Source organism: Astyanax mexicanus, chromosome 22, assembly GCF_023375975.1.
Source record: "Astyanax mexicanus isolate ESR-SI-001 chromosome 22, AstMex3_surface, whole genome shotgun sequence".
Classification (NCBI taxonomy): Eukaryota; Metazoa; Chordata; class Actinopteri; order Characiformes; family Acestrorhamphidae; genus Astyanax; species Astyanax mexicanus.
The window spans coordinates 25,284,571-25,306,223 of NC_064429.1; the positions used below are offsets into that span (position 1 = coordinate 25,284,571).

The 21,653-nt window shown below is 34.7% G+C and overlaps 1 protein-coding gene across 3 annotated transcripts; it reads left to right on the forward strand.

Moving 5' to 3' along the window:
* The first annotated feature begins 73 nt into the window (after positions 1-73).
* On the forward strand, positions 74-21,065 carry ccdc180 (coiled-coil domain containing 180). Of its 3 annotated transcripts, none has more exons than XM_007243924.4 (37): positions 74-308; positions 1,668-1,813; positions 2,349-2,434; positions 2,645-2,754; positions 2,900-3,028; positions 4,182-4,292; positions 4,380-4,475; positions 4,563-4,726; positions 4,921-5,040; positions 5,138-5,217; positions 5,317-5,405; positions 5,493-5,612; positions 6,141-6,314; positions 6,418-6,533; positions 6,856-6,982; positions 8,046-8,088; positions 8,181-8,317; positions 8,415-8,602; positions 8,691-8,866; positions 9,021-9,201; positions 10,144-10,290; positions 10,378-10,522; positions 10,611-10,727; positions 10,982-11,080; positions 11,168-11,254; positions 11,942-12,129; positions 12,937-13,007; positions 13,107-13,197; positions 14,345-14,425; positions 14,934-15,003; positions 15,111-15,255; positions 15,745-15,905; positions 17,564-17,701; positions 17,788-17,893; positions 19,130-19,205; positions 20,184-20,325; positions 20,484-21,065. In XM_007243924.4, exons 1-37 carry the CDS (start codon positions 249-251, stop codon positions 20,610-20,612), a joined length of 4,446 nt encoding a protein of 1,481 aa, XP_007243986.3. In that variant the 5' UTR covers positions 74-248; the 3' UTR covers positions 20,613-21,065. The 3 variants fall into 3 exon arrangements, with proteins under 3 accessions (XP_007243986.3, XP_049326775.1, XP_049326776.1); XM_049470818.1 differs by having other exon boundaries at positions 8,190-8,317; XM_049470819.1 differs by lacking the exon at positions 2,900-3,028.
* The last annotated feature ends 588 nt before the right edge of the window (positions 21,066-21,653 follow it).

A 21,653-nucleotide genomic window follows, 5' to 3' on the forward strand; every position in this document is an offset into this window, starting at 1 on the left:
GTTGGACTTTTGGATCAGGATGATCTGTGTGCGCGGCGCTACGGTTGGACCTTTTGTGTTTCAGCCCCCTGGTTTCCATAACTACAGTTAAACGATTGAGGAGCAGCGTTAGCACTGACTAGCTGTAAACTCCAGCCTTTTACTACTCAGATATGAAGCTCCCCAGATAAAAATAACGTGTATTAATCATACTTAAACTCTAGCGAGGGTAGTTAACAGACTGTTATAGGGTTTACTGTGCAGTAAACATGGCTGAAAAACGAGTTGTTCCGAGCGGTAAGGTGTACAGACAGATGTTTGATGCCCAGGTGAGAAACTGCAAACAGCGAACTAACGCTAGGTTAGCTAACTAACACTAGGAATTGCGTTTATTAAGTTCTAAAGTCTAAAAAACGTCTAAAAATGTGTTAAATTAATTTAATAAAATGTTAACCAATTTATTTAATAAACTAAAGGCCTTTGAAAGCCACAGACTATACTTGGTAGCTTTTACTAAAATTGAAATTGTGATAATAGCAGTATTTTTATTTTGAAAGCAGTCTGTTATTTACTGTGAAGCTTATAGGGTAGGTTGGTTAACTAGTTAAGTTAGGTAACATATTTTGTGTGGTTATTTAGCTATAGTTAGCTTTTTATATAGGTTACATGCACTAAATATTCTGCACTTTAGTTTTAGTGGTAGAGTTTGTTCAGACTACATACTTCTTTTGAAGTAGAGAATGACCTTTAAAAGAGATGTACTATTTTTGATATAACGTTACTATTTTGCATTGTAGTATTAACATACATGGGTTTTGTTCACTGTCTGTGGCTAAACAATAAAAAAAATGTCTCCTTAATCAAGCAGTTCAGCTTGGTTTGATGGCTTGTGATCATCCAGCTTCGTCTTGATTATATTCCAGAGGTTTTCAGTTTGGTAAAATTAAATAAACTCATAATTTTTAAGTGGTCTTTTTTTTCAAAGCTGTAAGCTATTGATAAATACCCTTAAATATAATGCGCTGTATCGCCCGCCTCTAGACAGTACATACAGTTTTATTTTAGAACCATTTATTTTAGCTGATTTTTTTTTTGTTTAAGCACAAGCCCCAAAATCTTTACTAACTGTTGGAGAAAGAATTGTGTCATCTTTAATTGACACATCTGTGTAGTGTAAGTCACACCCACACTCAAATTTTCTGTTTCTCCACACTTGGTATTGAGCTCTGGTTTCTTTTTGACTTCTGAGGAAATGAGTTGGACCGTTTCATTTAAATACGCGTATTGTAGTGAATAGATTTTAAGATATATTTAATAAAGATTTGTTTGTTCATCAGCACTCAACAAGATAACATAGTTCTATACTTTTAGGCACCCCACTGCTAAAACATCAGACTGTATGCCTTCTGTCATAATAGTCAAGGAACTGTTCATAATTGAGCCTTTGCAACAAATAATATACATTTTTTTGAGAAATCTCTTATGTTCCTTAATATTGTTATGTTATTTTATTTTGATTGCCTTCATGAATGCAAGAAAATATGTTATAATAAGGCACAAATTAGTTAAAAATCAACATAGTAACAAGTAACAAGTAAAAATGTAAAAAATTATGTAAATTTTTCACAACTGTATTTTTCTTTAACAGTAATATCATTCAAATGCATTTTTTGTTTCACTCTCTGTAGGCTCATTTATCATTGTCTCTTCATGAATCTCGGAGGAGGCGTGTTACTAAAGAAGGTTACTTTAGTGGAGATGACCCTGTGAGCAGGGACACAGACAGTGGCCCACACCAGTCCACTGGGGCTAACCAGTGCTCGGAAGACAAAAGGTACAGCATTAGCATTTCCGTAGACATGAACAGGAAGGATAGAATATTAATATTTATTAATAATTTAACTTATTAAGTCTATTCTGTTATTTCGTGTAATATGCATTGTAACCAGTGCTGGACAAAGTACACAAACAATGAACTTGGGTAAAGTAGATACTCAAGGTAAAATAATATAACCAAGTATTTGCCTTCATATGTAGATTAGTATAAAAAAGTAATATGTACCTGTAACTGGTTAAGTGTTCCAAATCACAGAAAAACATTTCTCAATTCAACAGGATACAGAATGCAGTCGTAAGGCTGCATACCGGCACACTTGCATACAACAACTGATCTGATTGTCAGTTGTCCAGTCAATATCAGCTGATGCTATATGAATGCTATATGAAGGGGAACAACATAAATGTAACCTGTAAAAAATCTGTATTGTAAAAAATGTATTGTAATATATTAATGTTGTAACAAAACAATTGGTATTGTGCATTTTACTGATTTAAATAATATATTTTTATATATAAAACATGTTTAAAAGGAACCAGCAGTTTTCACGCAACAGGCCTTCAAGGACTGAGCATCAGGTTGAGGCTGAAGAGGTTCAAGGACTGCCTGATAATGTTGGTAGGTTGAGGTAATTGGTAAATAATCTTAAAACATAATGGTACCGTTTTCTGGATTAAGATTAAGGCTAGTGGTAGACTGTATTTTCTTTTCAATGGAAAATCTGTATTCTATATGCTGTGTAGTCCAGGATTATGTGTAATCCCTGTATTGGGGATATTTGCTCACTTTATTTCATGAAAATTATTTTATACTAACTGTTGTCTTCAGTTTCAGCAAAGACAGGCTCTGACATCATTACACGTCTCGCAGAGAAAAAACAAAGGGATCACTCAGAAGCCGTTGCTCAGCTCCAGAGAGACCTCTCTATGATCAGTGCGGTAAACACCCTGATAATTTTGTTCTGAACAAGAGATGATTTATGAATAGGAACTATGCCATAAAACCATATAGTTACCGTTGGGTGTGTCATACTGTAAATTTGTTTGAGTCATGGCTTGGATTGAACAGTAGTCTCTTTTTTAGAGGTTTGAGCCATTACTGAAACAGACCGGAGAAGGTCTCCTTCTCAGACTGTTGGAATCTGATGACGAGCTGGCAAAACTTATGCAGAAAACAGAAAATGTTGATGACTTGGGGGCATTTAGCTATGAGGTGAGGAAAATAACAAGCAACAATGTACAACAACTGTACAAGTAAGAGTAGTCAGATGAAAAAAAACCCAAAATGTTAAATTCTAGAGAAAAATATGAATTCTCGAGATTTCAACTTGTTATTCCCACAGTGTCCTTAACTGCACAAAAATGGAATAAAAATAGACACTGTGGGTTTAAAACAGAGCAATACCGTTGCTAGTAAGGTCAGTCGGGTACATTGTGTGGTTTAACGACACAGAACTCGATAAGAGGGAGCATGATCTGCGGCATCATTTAACACAGAACAAATCTTTTAATTAAAAATTAAAAAACAAAAAAAAAAGTTCAGCTTCACATAAAAGTAACTTCTCAACTTTTAACAGTTTTGGCAGAGCATGTAGCCATGGGATTAATATTATTATTAAAATATGTAAACAGTTGACTATTGACTATTCTGGTGTTTTAACTGCAGCGTCCCTGTTACAATGTAAATATTATACATCATGAAATGTTGATAAACAATACAATCTTTATCTAATCTTAAAATAAGGATGATAATGGAACTATGGTATTGTACCCTAATAATACACTCAAGGATAGTGCTCAGGGATGGACGATATTACTAAACAGTCTTATATCCTAATATGCTAAAAATAAATAGTGATATATGTTACTTTATAATAAAAAATAAACAATGTATAATGTTAAAATATCAGTATTTATTTGTAAACACCAAAAACACAGAATGTCTAAATGAGTATCCAACTAACATATATTTTTATGAATAATCACAATTGTATATAAATACCACAATTGTACTTTACTGACTCCACACTGATTTTCATTTCCACCCAAATGACTCACATAGTCTTTTTTGGTATCAAACTATACACAGATGATAACTTGCATAGCAGGTGCAATATTATGATATGGTAGTTGTTGATGTAAATACAAAACACTTTTGTATATCTATATATTGATATTTACAATATATTGCCTAGTCATATTTATGATGTTACATGTGTACAGATCATAGACCCCCAAAAGTGCCAATATTTCATCTTATAATATTCTCTCTTGTGTGCTATTGCGCAAGTTTCTCTTTTTAATCAAATTTCCTGTTGAGTCATTGACATCTCAGTGGGGAACATGTCCTTTTCGTTTCCTCTCAGGATCTGCAAGACTTGTGGAACATTGTTAGCTACACTTCTGCAACAAGGAGAAAATGGATAGAGGAGTTGGATGAGACCTTCATTAAATATGAGACTGAAAGAGCATCTATGGTACAAAATCTATGAAAATATACTATTTGTATTGCTATAAACATATTTAATGGGGCCATGTTATGTAAAAAAAAATTGTGTTTTTAGATTTCAGCATTATTAAAGAAATATGTAAGGGAACTGGAAAAAATCGCTTACATGAGGCCCTTTGATGTCCACCGACTGATAAATAGTGAAGCCATGGTAGGATGCACTCTCTGTATAGAAGAATAATCATGATTTTTTATAAGTGTTGCATGTAATATATTCATTAAATTTTTTTTAAAACAGAGGATAAACCAGTCTTTATTAGCAAATAAACAAGCTATAGCCAGACTGCACTTGAACCTGATGGAGAATGATATACTGAAAGAAAGTCAATACCGGTTAAAGTGGGAGGATAAGCTTCAGGACTGGAAAAGAATGAAAGTTTTGACCACAGTCAGCAAGTTTAAGTAAGTCCATTCTGAGACTTGACAAGTGTTAATATTGTAGGCATCTAGGCTATAATATTTGTACTGATTATTCATCAGTTACTAATGTGTGTGATACTGTATGTGTTATGATATGCTGTGAAATGTACACATATACATTTTTTTTTTACAAAAAGGAACATTATTATTCCTAACTTCCTTTTCTGAATTACCAGAGACTTCATACACAGCCCTCAAATCCAAAGGCCACACAATGTACAAGAAACTCTGTGCACCCTGTGGAAAAAACAAGAAATGTACAATGAGCAACGCATCAAAATTCTGGAGCAAATCAGGTTAAACATTCAAATTCAGTGTGCAATTATTAATCTACTTTTAAAATAAATGCTTGGTTAATTTTACATTATTGTGAATTTGTGTGTCCATTTCTAGAACTATGATCCCTCCAAGATGCTCAAAGTCATTAGTTTCTGAGTGGTACTCTGCCTTATCTTCAGTCAGTGAGCAGATTGGTAAGGTTGTACCTACTGTTCACCAGTTATACTGAGATAACATCAACACAGTCAGCACATTTTTTGACTCTTTATTGACTTATATTACACATTTTTTAGATTGTATGCACATTAAGACTGTGGCAAAACTGCATAAATACTATGAGACCACATGGCAAGAGTGTTTGGATGAAGTGGAACAATTCAAGGTCAGCAGCAATTTAAGAATTTCATACTTTATCTCAGACATCTGTTTATTTAATTTTGTGAGACCTCATTAAATTTATCTCCCACAGAATGAAGTATCTACCTATGGATTTACCTCAAATGAGATACAAGACATTGTCAATGCTGAGCTGCTACCTGAAACTAGCAAGTGCCAAATGCAAACAGAGGAGCGCTTGGCAGCAATGGATGTAAGTTAGAAAGAAACTTTATATGCTTTTATTTTGTATGTTACACAAATATTTGGGAATTATGGGTCAGTTACTCAGGGAGGAATTAAGCCTAGTTGTAAACTATATATGTGTCTATATGTGTCTGAAAAACTGCCACATAGTGTATTTATATACATAATTAAAGTAAACCTTAATGAATAAAGGAATCCCTGTTTAACATGCTTACTTTAAATATTGCAATGTACTAGTTGTGAATCTAGAAAATGTATGCAGTGGAAAGACATTTATTTCATATAACAAGGGATTATTTAAAAAAAAAGAAAAATGAATCTTAACCTTTGCAATTGGTAAAAATGTCCCCTTACAAATAAATATCTATATATGAGGTCAGAGCACTATGCAATTATGTAATTTATTTATTTATATTTGTTTGTATTATGTATTTTTCTTTATTTCTGCATGTACTTCTATTGCCAGGAGAATTGTGAAATATGGGGAAAAATAGAGTTACCAAAAAAAAAACATATTAATCTATGCCATTTACAGAAAGCCTTTGAAGATCTGGCCAAGACTGCAGCCCTCTTAAGTAAGTCAATGTTCAAGTTTATGAATGGCACAGCTCGTCTCTGGGAGGTGCACACTGCAGGCCTGCAGAAGAGAGAGCAGCAGTTACAGGATCATCTTGATGACCTTCGCAGCCGCTATGATCTGGAAAACCAGGTGAGACAGACCACACTGTTGTTACCCGTTTATTTACAAGCCAGAAAACATGTGTGTCTGTTTTTTTGAGTTATTTTGAGCTGATTTGTTTTTTTACCTGTAGAAGAAAGAGGCCCAGCTACATGTGTTGATGGACAAACTCAGGCAGGAAAGCACAGAGGAGGCCCTAAAAACAACACTAGAGAATGCTCTTGGTGTTTTGGAGGAAGTGAAGGATGGGTAATCTATAAAGAATTCTTCTGCTTTCTTTCTTAATGGAATGTCAGCAGATTTTTAAAAAATTGACCGTCTCAGATTTGCTTAAAAATTAGAAAGTAGGAATACAGTACAATGACATGCCACAAACAGGAACTAGCATTGTCTAATGGAAGCTAGAGAACCCTACACTGACCTGTGGGATATGCATGTGGGCCCGGTTTGTGGGTTGTTTTTAGCCTTGTGATGACACTGCTGCTACATATTTAAACTTAATATTTATGTTTCATTCACCATAAATAATAACTAAATTTTTACAGAATATTTTACATTTCCTATCCTGTAGGTATATGACTTTCAATAAGGATGGAGTCCATACAGTGGAGAGCTACCCTGCAATGGTCCTGGAAGAATTACACACATACAGCTCATTAGTGAGCCAATACTTTGATGTCAAAGAAGTATACAGCCAGGTAAAGTTTCAGTTAGCATGATAGCTGACAAACTTGCAGTTGGACATGTTGTTACAGTGTAGCCATAAACTGTATGTGTTTGAGGACACGTCTTAGGGCTATGTGATATGGTAATTATATTATATTATATCACGATTAGGGCTGTCAACATTAATGGGTTAATGATTTAAGTTTATCTGGAAACTTTAATACGAATTAATCACATGACAAAATTGACAGAGCCTGGCGCTGTATTAGCAGTCTTATTTAATGATATAACACACCAACGCTTACTGTTCTGTTCAGAAGATATTTTATTTATTTTTATTTATTTTTAGTTTATGCTCTGCCAGGTGTAAACAACAATACACTATTAATTCTGTCCCCTTCACAAAAATACAGTTAAGTAACAGCATTTAAAAAATATTATCATGATGTTATGCATGATTTAGTCACCGGATATTATAATAATAATAATATTGGCACCAATAATACAAATGTAGGTGTTTCTAACACTGCTTGTTTTATTCACATTTAATAAAACATACGCATGATCAAAAGCTTAGTCTTAAGGAAGAAAAAGTGTGATTAATTGTGAATAATTATAGAAATCTATAGTGATAAATTTGATTCATATTTTTAATAGATTGAATCCACAAAGGCATCTTATAATAGACTATATTTATTACAACATGTTACCATAGGCACATTGAAATCCAGGATATGTCTAGAAACATATATTGTTCCTAACAATAACAAAATGTATGTCAATACACAAGGAAATTGGTATATATTGCTCATTTTATCACCCCTGATGAATGCATTCAGCTATTTAAGTTGCACATATTGTTAAAACAGATGTGCAAATGAACACATTTTATTTATTTCCCATAAGTAAGAATTTCCAATAAAATATGACACTTTGTTGGAGCAAACTGTGGAACTTCTCTTCAAATGAATACAATCAAATCCTCACTGCATTTGCTTCAAGATCTAAACAGTAAACACTTTTTGAGACGGTGTCTCAATAACTTTGTATACTTTGTTTTTTTGGAGTCTAAACTAATCTGTTTACATATACTAGGACATTGAGGAGCTCCAAAAGCTGCATCCTTCTCTTAAATTTGGTGAGTCAAAACTTCCAAAATGTCATTTAAAACTTCCAAATGTCTTAGAATTTGGTAATCTTTTGATGTGTACTTGATGTCTGACTGTTCAGTTTGCTCAGACGTCAGTTTGAATGCCAGTATAAAGCTGAAGAAAACATTAGGAAGTCCTGGAAGGAAGCACTGCACAGATGTGTCCCTAAAAGCTCATTCTCGAGCTCATTGCTCCCTTGATTCAGTCCTCACTAAGGTAGATGTTTGTGTTCTTTTCACCTATTTTCACCTTTTCCTGTCTTTCTCCTGCTCCATCTGTATAAAAACCTGTTGTGCACGTTTTTGTTTTCCAGGAACACTTTGATACTGTCTCACATGAGCTTAAAGACTCACAAGCCATTGAAACTTTCATAACTGCAAGCGGAAACACATTCAGCGACCACAGCTTTGTAATGTCGTGCGATAGTGAAGTGGATGTGATCCTTGTGGAAGTGGAGCGAGTTTTGTTTCCAAAGGATCTAGCGCTTGACTTACAAAAAATGTAAGCCCATAATGTTCAAAAGCACAAACAAACAGCATAAGCCTGTCATTATTTCATTATTTTACTATTAATCTGCTTTTTATTACAGTGTGAAAGAGGAATTCCTTAATCGCATTAAGGAAAGATATCAGGAAGTACTGAATAACACAGTGACCTTTGTTGAAGGCAAAAAGGAGGAGCTGAAGTCTGAGTTAGAGCTCCGCCTCCATCTTCTCCAGTCTCAAGCCAAGAGGATTGAAATGGACATTCATAATATCCGAGCAGGTACCCCAGTACTACATACTAATTTTGATTTTATTTACAAACAGCCACAAGTGAGAAATAAATAAAAATGATTTTGTGGTTTTGGTCTGTTTGTGTTTTTAAGTTTATGTATTTAGTAAATGTCTCTTTTTGTGTCTCTCTGTGATATTGGCAGCTGAACTAAGCTTACATCAGGATTGTGTTGATAGACACTGCAAGGGTATTCTACAGGCCTTAGCTGATTTACGAACTGACTTCACTGAGCTGCAGGTCAGACAGCAGGAATTAACTGAAGGTTTTCACACTCAAATCTACAACATGGAGGAAACTTTTAAAACTGCAACAAAGTCTGATAAGTAAGTATCTCTGTGAAGGAGTTTATCATATTTTATTGTACACAGTATATCTTGACACAGTAATATTTTAAAGACAAAATCTATATTTTGAAAATAGCAGTTTTCTGTTTCATTATTTTCTATGATTTTTTTTAACAGTTATAAATTTCATTAAATTGTTTTCATATAATGTTTTAAGTTTATGTGCACACACTTAATATTCTGCACTCTTTTTTGTATTTTTATGTTACATTATTAATTTTGTTACATTTTGATTAATTTATATAAAATCAAACTCTTGATAAGTTATTTTAGTTACAAAACAGATTACTGTTTTATGTAATAAGTAAAACTTTAACATTTATTGTGTTGCAGTTGTATATTATTAAGGAATAAAATACTGTATCATGGGGCCCTACCATCCAATCGAAAATAAAACAAGACAACCATATTTACCATACTTTACCATGGAATTTGGCTTCCTCTTTCAGCCTGTCTGTGCAGTGAACACACACATACACACTAGTGAACACAAACACTGTGACTCATAGTGAGAACACATGCCCAAGGCGGTGGGTAACCAATGCTGCAGTGCCCACAGAGAGCATTATTGTATATGGGCTGTTATTATATCTCACAACCCTTTTGTCAATAGGTTGGTGGACAACTAACTGTCACTCTAACCTGCTAAGCCTCCAGTGCAACTGAAATACAGTAATGATTTCAGCACTAGTGAGTGACTTTCAGCACTAGTTTACTTATCAATTGTTATATTAAAATCTTATTTAAATCTTCAGGATACAATCTATAAGCTTGTCACATAAAGTAACTACGTGAAAATGGGGTCTCTGTAATAGTCTAATAATGATTTCAGTATTACATTTATTTAGATGTGTGCTAATAAACTAAACTTAACTGTGCATGCTCCATGTTTAACTATATGCTTGGTATTGTCCTTAACAGACTGGTAAAACTCTGTGCTTCGCTACAAACCAGCTTAACCGAACATACAAATGTCATTCAAGAACAACAGCGACACTTTCGACAAAACACAGAGGACAAGTTTGAGGGTCTCAGAGAGGCTAATTCCCAATTCATGAAATCTTTCAAGTAAGTAAGTGATAATGTTTATGTTCTAAAGTGAATTCTCTACAAACCAGTAAATAAATATGTGATTGTTCTGTGCTTTTTTTAAAGGCTGTTTTCTGAAGGAGGAAATTTCACCCCCATAGAAATTGAAAAATACCAAAAACACCTCAAGAAGACAGCCAAGGACATTGACTCCACTGATGAGGCTTTGATGCTTGAGATGGAGAGCACTGAGTCCAAGTGGATAGAACAGGTAACAATCTGCCTAATACAATGTATTAGTGCTGGAATATTGCTCAGTTGAATAAAACTGGACTTCTATTTGTTTGTCTCTTAATAAGGCAAAACATGTTAGCAGCAAGTTTGAAGAGAAGTTTCACGTTCTCACAGTGGATCTGATGTTTCTTGAGAAAATCCAAAGAGTCCTGACTAACACACAGGTCAAGCTCAAATCAGAGGTATTTGAAGCATTTTGTTTTTATGCTAAAACAATTGTGCTGCCACTCTCTGTAATCCATCCATCCATGTTAGCGTAACATGCAAAAATCATTTCTTTTGAGAAAAAAAACATTAGTACATATTCTAAACCATAATTGCTGTTTATATGCTGTAACAATGGGCTGCCATTTTGTAGAGGATTTGTTCACTTCTGTTGTTTGATCAAAAAAAAAATTGAAACTATAGAAAAAGCTATATGTGTTTGCAACCACAGGTTGTAAAAAGCAATATGCAGAAGAAAATGATCAACACTATGATGAGTGAACTGGAAGAACTGATTCATGCTTGTTCTAAACCCACACCAGATAAGAAGGTGATACATCCAAATATAAAATGTATGTGTTCAGATTTATGTTAATTATAATGTGCAGTATGTAAAGAGCTCTGCAATATCTTGCAGGTTGTGACATCAGAAGACATCATCAGTATGACAAATTCGCTGATAGAAGAACTAAAGAAGAGGTGTCAGTATCTTGACTGCTTTTTGGTACGTCAGAGCACCATAGGGAGAATGAGAAGCAACCTAATGTGTTTTGGTTGGGCAAAATGATTTTTCTGAGCAACTTTTATCACGATTATCTGCGAGAAATAAAAACATATGTTTGGGATGGGGTTTTCAAAACTTTTGAAATTCATAGTGCTTCATAACCTCATACTTAAAAACATTCCAAAAAATATGTGCATTTCTGGCCATTCATAATTTACTAATCACTTCTTAAATTGAGGTTCACCAGCAGTTCTACTTCAAAAATGCCATTTTTGCTATTTACCTACCTGGAAGTATACTGACAAATCAAGTAGCAGATTCAACAATGAACTACTTACTTATTTGTAATTTTGGAGACCTAAGAAGACGCTAAGGAAACGCTGCTAAAACTGCAGTTCTTAGAATTATATCTCTTTTTTAAAGTTTGTAAACCACCTAAGATTAATTGTTATTTTTAAACACATCCATGATGGGTATATCTGTAGAATTAGCTTTCTTAATATGGACAAAAATCACAGGTCGCTTTGCTAAGAGAATAGAAGAAAATTATCAAACTTGTTAGTTTGTACATTGTTCTTACCTACAAGTCATTAGGCTGATTGTATTGAACACTTTCTATAACATAATTATGTAATTCTAATAACAATGATGGTGATTATGAGTGTTGGTTATAATCTTCTGTTGCAGGACCCTTCCATGGCTGTTCCATTGCCTGATGTCCCTCTGCAGGGGTCATTTGCTGTGGCTACTCGTCCCCGCTCCCGTAAGCATGAGAATATTACAGTTGCAGCTGGGAGTGACCTTCTCCAGCCCAGCAGCAGGGATGTTGACTTCCTGAGCGATACAGTTGTAGGGGTCATCAAAGACCTGCTGAGGTAAACAGGCCATACAGTGAAAAGTTGCCTAAAATGTTTAAAATCAACCTTTAGAAATCTTAATATAAGTAGAATTGTTACTTTAAGCAATGAAGTTGGTTATGTAGGTATGCAGTGTGATTCACATTCTGCATCAGAAGGTTCAGGTATGCACTTCTTTGCACTTTTTCATCTGTTTTGATGTGAAGTGATGACAAAGCATTGAAAACAACAAATCGAGTGAAGTTGATTGATGAATTTCTTCATGTAAAACAAGACTCTACACACATTAATACCTTTTACAAAGTATGTAAAACATGATCAACATATTCCCACTTCTATAAATAAATATTCTGTTTTATTTTTATAATTAAAAAATTACCAGTCATATAAACTCCCCCAGCACTAGGATAGTGAAGCCTAGCACTTGACTTCTTTGACACACGTGAAGCCAACCCTCATCTCTTTTTAAACTGCCCTTATGTAGCATTACCGGGTTTCCAGAGCACTACGTACAGTGACCCAGCTCTCATACATTAGCTAACAGACGCTGGTTACACATTAAAATACACCCATTGTATGGAATTTGCATTTTTATTTCTAAACACAATGAAGTATGTAATATCTAATGATATTTATGTCTATAGATAAGATATTTTATCATATATTTTATCCACTGCTTTATGCTTCTTTGAGCAGTTCTTTCATCACCCTGGAAAATACCCTCTCAACAGGGAACATGCATGAACAGGAAGTTTTTTTAACTGATTGTTGACACATGACACAGTGAATGTGATATCTGACTTTTTTCTCCTATCAAAACCGCAGGTTTAGCAAACCCAAAGCCGGTCATGAGATCGAAGCTGCTGATAAAGTCAGGCAGTCAGCAGCAGGGACAGGTACACAAAAGGGTTTTTCTTAATCCTTATTTATGACAGACTTCTTCTTTCAGTTGAAGTGTAACATGTAACAATGTTGTGTCCTCTCTGACCCATCAGTCACTGCCAGACCAAGATCTCCTGTGGGGCCAGGCCAAAGGTCAAGAGGAAGCCAGGGCAGGACAGGCCTGGAGACTGGCAGCTCTCAAAGGTTAGAAGCATTTTAGCAGGTTGTTTTGCTACATTGAGTAAGCAGTAGACACAGTTGCTTGAACCACTTAAGGCATTAGAAGTGCACATGTAACTATCTCTGGGTGGAACCTAAAGTAGCTGAATGCATTTATTAAAAGGAGTTTCCACAAAGATTTAGACATATTATGTATGTCGGTGTTTTTAAATATTATTTGTGTTGGTCAGGATATTGGCTGTTAATTTAAAATTGTTAAAACTATTGTTTTGGAAAAAGTTTGGGGAAAAAGTTGTAGATATGTCTATAATGTTGAGTGTACCTATATATGATACTTATTCTGTAAATTAATAAAGTAATAAATATAAAACAAATATATAAAATACTGTATATTTCAAATATAATATTCAAAACTGTAATCTACAGTATGTTAAATTGACAAACAAGGTTATTGTCTGGGCCCCTTTTACATTGAGAAGCAACTCTGTTGTCAAATCAGACTTGTAGCTGACTAAAGCATTATCTTTGTGGTTTTGTGGATCGGTCATATGTACTTTTCTAGTGGTTTCCAACTAATAATCTTTCTGAGTTTTTCCTGTATTGAGTCATGCTGGTTTTTATTGGTCTAGTTCTTCTTTTTGATATTCAGTTTTACTGTACTAGCCTGTTTAATAACATTACTTCGGGTCAATAGACTAAGCTGTCCTGTTCTTCCATGAAGAATGTGTCTATTTGTGCCATCTGCTCATTTCTATATATGAAAACATCCCTCTTCTTTTGTACTTTATACGTTTACAATTATGAATGCCATATAATACACATATTTCACATCTGCACTTTTTAGTCTGGTTAAATTAGACCCTGGTCTGGATTTCATAATTGATGTGAATAGTATAGGCACGTGTGTAGACAACTATTGCACTCTAACACAGACCAAAACACCTACGCTGAAATTTTGGGGAAATGGTGTCTCACAAGTCCAAGCAAACTCAGGAGTGTTCTCTTTCAACCATCAAGTGTACTCTGCAAGTATGAATTAAATAGATACCCTGGCCAGGTGTTAATCTGCTATAGAAAAACTCTACAAATTTAAAAACTTAACTGATTCAGAGCAGAACTAACTGTTGAGAGGTGTGAAAAGTCATAAACCTTTTTGTGCCATCTTTTCCAGTATGAGAAGATACTGCAAACCTAATCGGCTTGAAAAAAGGTTCCAAGTGTTTGGCCCTAAACCAGAAGATCAGCAGGGCAAGTAAGTCATTATGTAAAAAGGAAAAACACATCCCACATTCATATCCTGCATTTCATACAGGAATTACTTTTATAAGTTATGTGGACTAACTAAAGCAAACAAACAGAGGTGGCTTCCCCTGCACAATTTAAACATACAATACTGATTAATTAATCTATGATAAAGCTATGTTTGAGTTGTCAACAGTCAGAATCAATAAAACCAAATCATCTACTCAAATCATGGAAGCTAATTTGTTGGGATGTAAGGGAAAGATTGTAACAAATGAGACATACTAACCTTTTTGTATTTATTTATTAACTATTTAAGAAGGATGACTGTTTAACAGTTCATTTAGAATGTATGTACAGAAAAGGGGATGGATAGAACAGTGAAATTAGAAGAGATATTTTAGACAGAAAGCTGATCTTTTTGGCTTTGATTTCCACTTAACTCAGTATTATGTTAAATAGTTATTTGACTAAAAAAAAAAATACTAATAAATGATCTTAAATTTGTAATTTTTCAGCCCCACATTTAAGGGCCTCATGTGCAACATTCTGTGGAAGGCTAATGATGTTCTCCTCCAGGTGGCTGAGGTACGTTCAACACTAATTCTAACCATTTTAAAAAATATAAAAATAAACTCTCAACTCAAGATCTGTGTTATTACTCCATTACAAGATAAGTGTTATTACTCCATTAGGAATACTACAAGAGGAAAGAGCGCCGTCCCGTGAGCCGCCCTCAGCACATTCAGGACTCTTTTGGGGAATGTGCTGAAGAGCTAAATAAGAGGCTTCTGGTCTACCAGAGTCAATCTCAGGATTACAGGAACCGCTGTGTGCAAGGTAAGCAAGCCTCTTTGACACATTCAAATAAAGTTAAGCAATCCTAATAAAACACTCTGATGCATCAAGCTGCCGGCGTCAGAGGGAGCAAAATTGGCCCTGCTCCCTCTGGGTGGGTAGATGGCGCTCTCTCCCCACATCACTCCCACGGGGATGTCTGCAGCACAGGGCGTCTGTGAGCTGATGTACTGGAGCCGAGCCGCTGCGCTTTCCTCCAAGCGCGCTGGCTGCTCGGTAATGCTGCATCAGCAGCAGCTCGAAAAGAAGCGGTGGCTGACTTCACATGTATCGGAGGAAGCATGTGCTAGTCTTCACCCTCCTGGTGTGTTGAGGTATCACTAGTGATAGGGGGAGTCCTAATGAATGGGTTGGGTAATTGGCCGTGTAAATTGGGGAGAAAATGGGAAAAAATTAGAAATAAAATTAAAAAAAAAAAAAACACTGATGTGATTTCAGGCAATATGAGCTGATCATGTGTTCTGTAACTAGAATTTCAGGAGCAGCTGATTAATATAGAGGAGTGTATGTGCAAGATGCCAGAAGTGATCCTTAAAAAACTGACGGACCAGCATATAGAGGATCTGAGCAACAGTGTGGTGCTCATTCAGCAGCAGTTTGAACAGTTTCAGCAACAAACGGAACAAAAGAAGGCAAGTAGACAATACAGTTTCTACATAAGTAGTAAATAAAACACATGGCACATGTGTGGCACAGGATTCATAAATGGGTCTTTGTTTCTGGGGATAACGTTCATATTTCATTCTAGAAAACTCAGTAAAATGCTACCATGCTTACAATGACTTTACAGATAACTTTTTTTTTGTTTGTTTTTTTGTACCTCAGTGCTAGTTAAATCAAGGTCCCAGAACATTTTTGTCCACTTGGGCCTCCTACTCCTATTAAAATAAAAAAAAACACTCCAAAATATATATATTTTTTATTATATACCCTTAAACAGCTCATGCTGAAAGGGACTGAAACTGGCAAGAATACAGCTGGAGAGATGTGATTTTGTGCAAAGACCCTCAAGAACATGTTTTATATAACCCACAGACTCACAGAAGTATTGACCATATGAGCACAGCTACAGAGCTAGTAACATTCTCAAAAAACCTGTGCCCAAAACCTGGCCTAACCTAAGAAAGTAGTACATTCTGTAGAGATTTAGTTATTTGAACATTCTTGTACACATGTGAAACACATTTAAATGGTATTCAGTTTGTACACATTTATTGAACTCAGATTAAACAATCAATTTGTATACTAATCATTTATTTATTTTATAATCTGTTGTGGAGAAAAGGTTAGTTTTATTTACAATAAAGCAATTCAATTACACAATGGGAGAATTGGGAACTGGAAAGCATCAAAGAAAAACAAACCAAAAAAAAAACAGCTAACAAAAGACAAATCACACAAAAGTTCACTATTCTAAGCCTCTCTGTTCAATAACAAATATAGCAGTTGAATTCCACCACCTATCTTTGGGAAGCAATCCATAGGTGCACCTTTCTTACCTGCCTGAAACTCCCAGGTGGAAAACAAACAAAAACAAACAACCTGGTATAAAACCAAGCATAAATCAAGGGCTACTGGTAAAAAAAAACTAAAAACGAGAGTAAAACTGAATTTGAAAATAGGGAATATGTTGGTAAATTACCCAGAAAAAGTAACAGTTACACTAAAGCTAAAACAAACTACACTAAAACCCAAACAAACTAAAAACACATGGTGACACAACAGTCCCCTCTTAAACAGCCATCTTGGTTCCTCCATTTAAAAGGTTGGCACCTCCCCCAACTTCTCCAGCAAGGACACCCATTGGTGACTGGATTCCATCTCTTATTAGGGCAGGTGAGCAGGGCTACTGGTGGCCGACAATCAAGAGAGAGAAAGACAAACATACAAGAAAAAAAAACTGCTACACCTGCACATAATAGTTTAGTTATAATTATCGTATTAATTTATTATTTGTTAATATGTATAGAAATTTTGCTTATTTAAATGTAATATTCTGTAAATACACAAGATAGAGTATTGGCAAAATACGAGGTACTACATGGAGGAGCAAAAAATCCCATTTGATTCAAGTGAAGTAGTTTAGGTTCCATACAGAGGAAAATTGCCATAAGAAAACCTTTAACTTGGTTCCCAGGCCTAGAGAACCTTTTTGCCTTGCATATACCCCCAATCAAACTCTAACACTAGCTAATCTACTAGCTAAACTAGCTAAGCAAGATTTTAATCGGATGTAAATTTAGTCCAAATGTTTTAATACACTAAAAGTCTTTCCAATTCCCTTCTTCAGAAAAATCACATCAGCAGACTGCGTGTGCGTTTGAGCCACTTGGACTACGAGGAGGAGCTGAACAGACTGATCACAGATGAGCAAGACAGACAAGAAGAGCAGAAGAAGGTCATTCAGAACACCAGACTGGAACTCCAGGTTAGTCTGCTTTATCCTTTATCTTGTCTCTGTAGATAATTGAGTCAATGTACATAAAGACTATCATGATTTTTTTTCCCTAAAAGGCCTGTATTAGGAAGAGTGCAGAAGAGTTTGTGACTGCGCTCGCCACTTTGACAGAGAGCTTACTGTTTCAGCTGGATAACATTCTGACTACTGAAGAGATCCAAGGTGGAGTGCAGTACAGTAGGTTGAAAACTTGGGTTACTGCTGATTACTGCAGAACAGAATCAAAGTTTGTTAGTAATTCAAACAACATATTTACGTAAACTAGGGTAGTCAGGTAATAAGTAAACTTTGTTAATAATAATCAGATTATTTATAATAATCCAGCCAAAAAAACTCACAGGATAAGAATTCATGCTGTGGCTTTTTAACACATGGAGCCACAATATGAACATACAGTACATCAACTAGAAGATGAAGATATTTAATCCTTTATTTTCAACTCGCCATGAAAGTGTCTTGTCTTCATTTTACGAGTGCTGTGTTAAACACTGCTTACTTGTCTCCGCTACCATAGCCTGTTTTCTCTTATGCACACTGAGAAATCCAAGAATACTTTGGAGTATACATGCATTAAGAAATCTAAATACAGACCTAAACTCCAACAAGGTTTCTTAATCAGATATTTAGATCCAAGCTATTTTTGGGTATGCTGTTTATATGACTATCTGAATGATTAGATAGCTGCAGTAATCTGATAACAAAAATGCATGTAAACACGCTTAATGTAGATCAGTTTTAAGTTGAATCAGTTATTTATTTAAGGGGAATCTGTAATGCTGTCAGATTTACTATCTCTAAATGAATAAATATTCATAGCTGGGTTTCCTGATTTCTGATTGAGAACCAGTGAGATCTGTGGTTTCTGTATTATGTATCACTTACTGGCATTTAAACAATAGTCAGTGCTGTTAGTTCCCCTTCAGCGTAAATGTACACACATACCTATACAATATAGACAAAAGTATTATGACACTCTTTCTTCTTTTTTCTTCAGAAACAAATTGTATTAAAAAATATTGGTTTACTTTTACTGGAGTAACTGTCTCCAACACTGTCAAGTAATAATGGAATCCAATGTTTTCTACTAGATTACTACTACTAAATTTTGGAGCATTGCTGTGAGAATTTGATTGATGCATTTTGTGACCAGAACATTCATTTGGCCATGGTATTGGATTATCACCACCCACCCTAAATATCCAACTCACCCCAAAAAGTATATGATTTGGATAGAGCTCCATTACTCCAGAGCTCAATGCTAGGGGTCTTTATTTCCTTCTAGCAATGCAAAGTAATTTGACAAATACATTTATTAGAAAAGTTGTCCACAAACATTTGCACTTGATTAATAGTTAAGTGATTAAATATCTGTTGCCTGAAATTTGTTTCTGATTACAGTGGATGAGAAAAACATGGAAAACAGCAGAACTCTTTTTCACCGTAAAAACACAGCTGCACTGCAGAGAGGGAGCAGGTGAGGACACATTTTCTAACACCTGTAGCAGTCAACAGAGGTGGCAGAAGTACAAAAGTGCCACAATTAATAAAAGGTACAAATACTCTAGTTAGAAAATACTTGATAAAAAGTTAAAGTATGAATAAAATTTTTGCTCATGTAAAAGTAAGAAGTACACACTCCAAAGTGTACTTAAGTGTTATGAAGCTATGGAATATTTAGCAGATGGAACAAATAACATATACAATAAGGCTTCAAAACAGACATTTTACTAAGCAATGTGGTCCTGTTGTGGGTCTAATTATACCAGTAAGGAATTTCATTGTGTATTACCTGTTGTTATACTTTATCCCTCACCTTTTATTTGTACATTTCTTTCTTACATATTCATTTTGTATGTGACTATGAATCATTTGAAGTAGAGATTTTTTTTAAACTTGGACGTTACCCACTTATACTTACTTTTGTTTTTAATTTGGTGTGAATGAATCAAAAACTGAAAAAAGGAAAAGGTAAAATTGTGTTTTTATGTTGTGCTATATTGCAAAATAAGTTTGCAAAGTTTTTGCAAAATTAAGTTCTAAAAAAAAACTGAAGAATAAACTGCAGAAAAAACACATGGTATTTTGATGTCTGCTTCGTGCTGATACCACCCATATGAATTCAACAACCCTTCAATTCAACTCTTGTTTAACTGTGTCGATTTCCAGTTATTTACTGGTTTTAAGGAAAGGCTGGTGGTAAAGAAAATGGTGAACTAAACAGCATTCCTCCCTCATTAGACTAACTGATTTTACTCTACTGAACTGGTAAAACTAATAAGCAATATTAATCAGTATCATTCAATATTAAATATTGTTAGCCAGCTGTGTGTAGTTGCTTTAGTGTAGAGCACAGAAAATCAAAAAATCGACTTATCTAGCATCTTAATTAATAACTTTTACTTTTCACTATAGAATATACAGTGTGATCCATCTGTTGAACTTTATTTTACAGGTCCTGGCAAGGAATTAATTACTTTGGGGGCACCGATAACTCCTCTGCTAACCAACAACAGCGACAAACTGCCACCATCACCACAGTTAAGACCACAATGGTGCATCTTAAAGCTATAGAAGTTCGAAATGCATTGCATCAGGTAAGTGAAGGTAAAATAATAATGTAAAAGTAGGTGCAGCACATTTACACTTGTTAACTCCATACTTCTTAATGGGCAAGTACCTTCTTAGCATGCCTGAGGATAGCTTTGTTGTTGTGCTCAACATGTATGTATTGTATGTGTCTGTTTAACCCTAGAGCTTTGAGCAGCAGGTGATGGAGGAGCTGAAGAGAATGGAGAAATCCAGCCAGCAGCAGCTGGCTGAGCTGCGGAATTGGCAGGAGCATTGGAGACACCAGCTCAAGATTCTGTCTACACTCAACTAACAGAGACTGGAAGACACAAGCTGTTCCGAAGCATAGGCTGCAGATTATTCACTACATCAGAAAAGGCTGTTCCAAACTGAAAGATCCTTGAGTATTGCAGGTGATGTTCAAAAAATATTTTGGAGAATGAAACTAAGGTAATTCACTGCATGCATAAAATGCTAAGGGTAAAAGGAAAACAGCACCACAAAAATAAAGCAAAAATGTTTGCGAGGAAATGAAAAAGCACACAGATTAGACGTGTGACCAGTAAGGCTACTAAGAACACGACCCATCTTTTCTTCTTCATTAAGCTGGTTTGAATAATTATATATATACAGATTAAAGCATCCGAGTAAGCAATGTGTAAAAATTTAAAAGGGATTAAATGATATATTTATTTGTTTAAAAATGTATTTACTTAAATAATCTACATTGTGAAAAATATGATAAATAAACAGCACCATTCTTTAATGTGTTTGGCTCAATTTGAAAAATCGGCTTAAATAAAAAATAAAAAAGTATTTGCACAGTTACCATTTTCCACTACCAACTTTATAAAATCAATCCTTAATTAAAGAGAAACAACAAATCGTACAGCACTTTTGTTCATTTGCATTTATACAAAATTAAGAACATTCTACAGTGTTTAACAAAAAAAACATCTGTATTGCTGTGATTGTCCAATGATTAGTTCATTAATATACTGGTAAAAAAAAAAGTAATTTTTAACCATCATACATGATAGACAATCTATTTTCAGAACATGATGTAAACACTTAGCTTCTAATACTTTTGATACTACATTTCTCTATCACATTTAAGCTCTTCCAATAAATAACTATATATATATATAAACAGTTCTCCCTTTTGGGAGTAATATTATTTATTATTTATTATGTAATAAGATTTTTATATTATTGAGTTATTTTATTTTAAGTGCCTTCATGAATAAAAAGTCACATTTTAGTTTTTTAGTTTTTTTAAAGGAAATAACTGCTTGATTTCTCAAAAAAGGGTCAATTTATGGTTATTTGTTGGAAGTGCTCAACTGGTGAATGA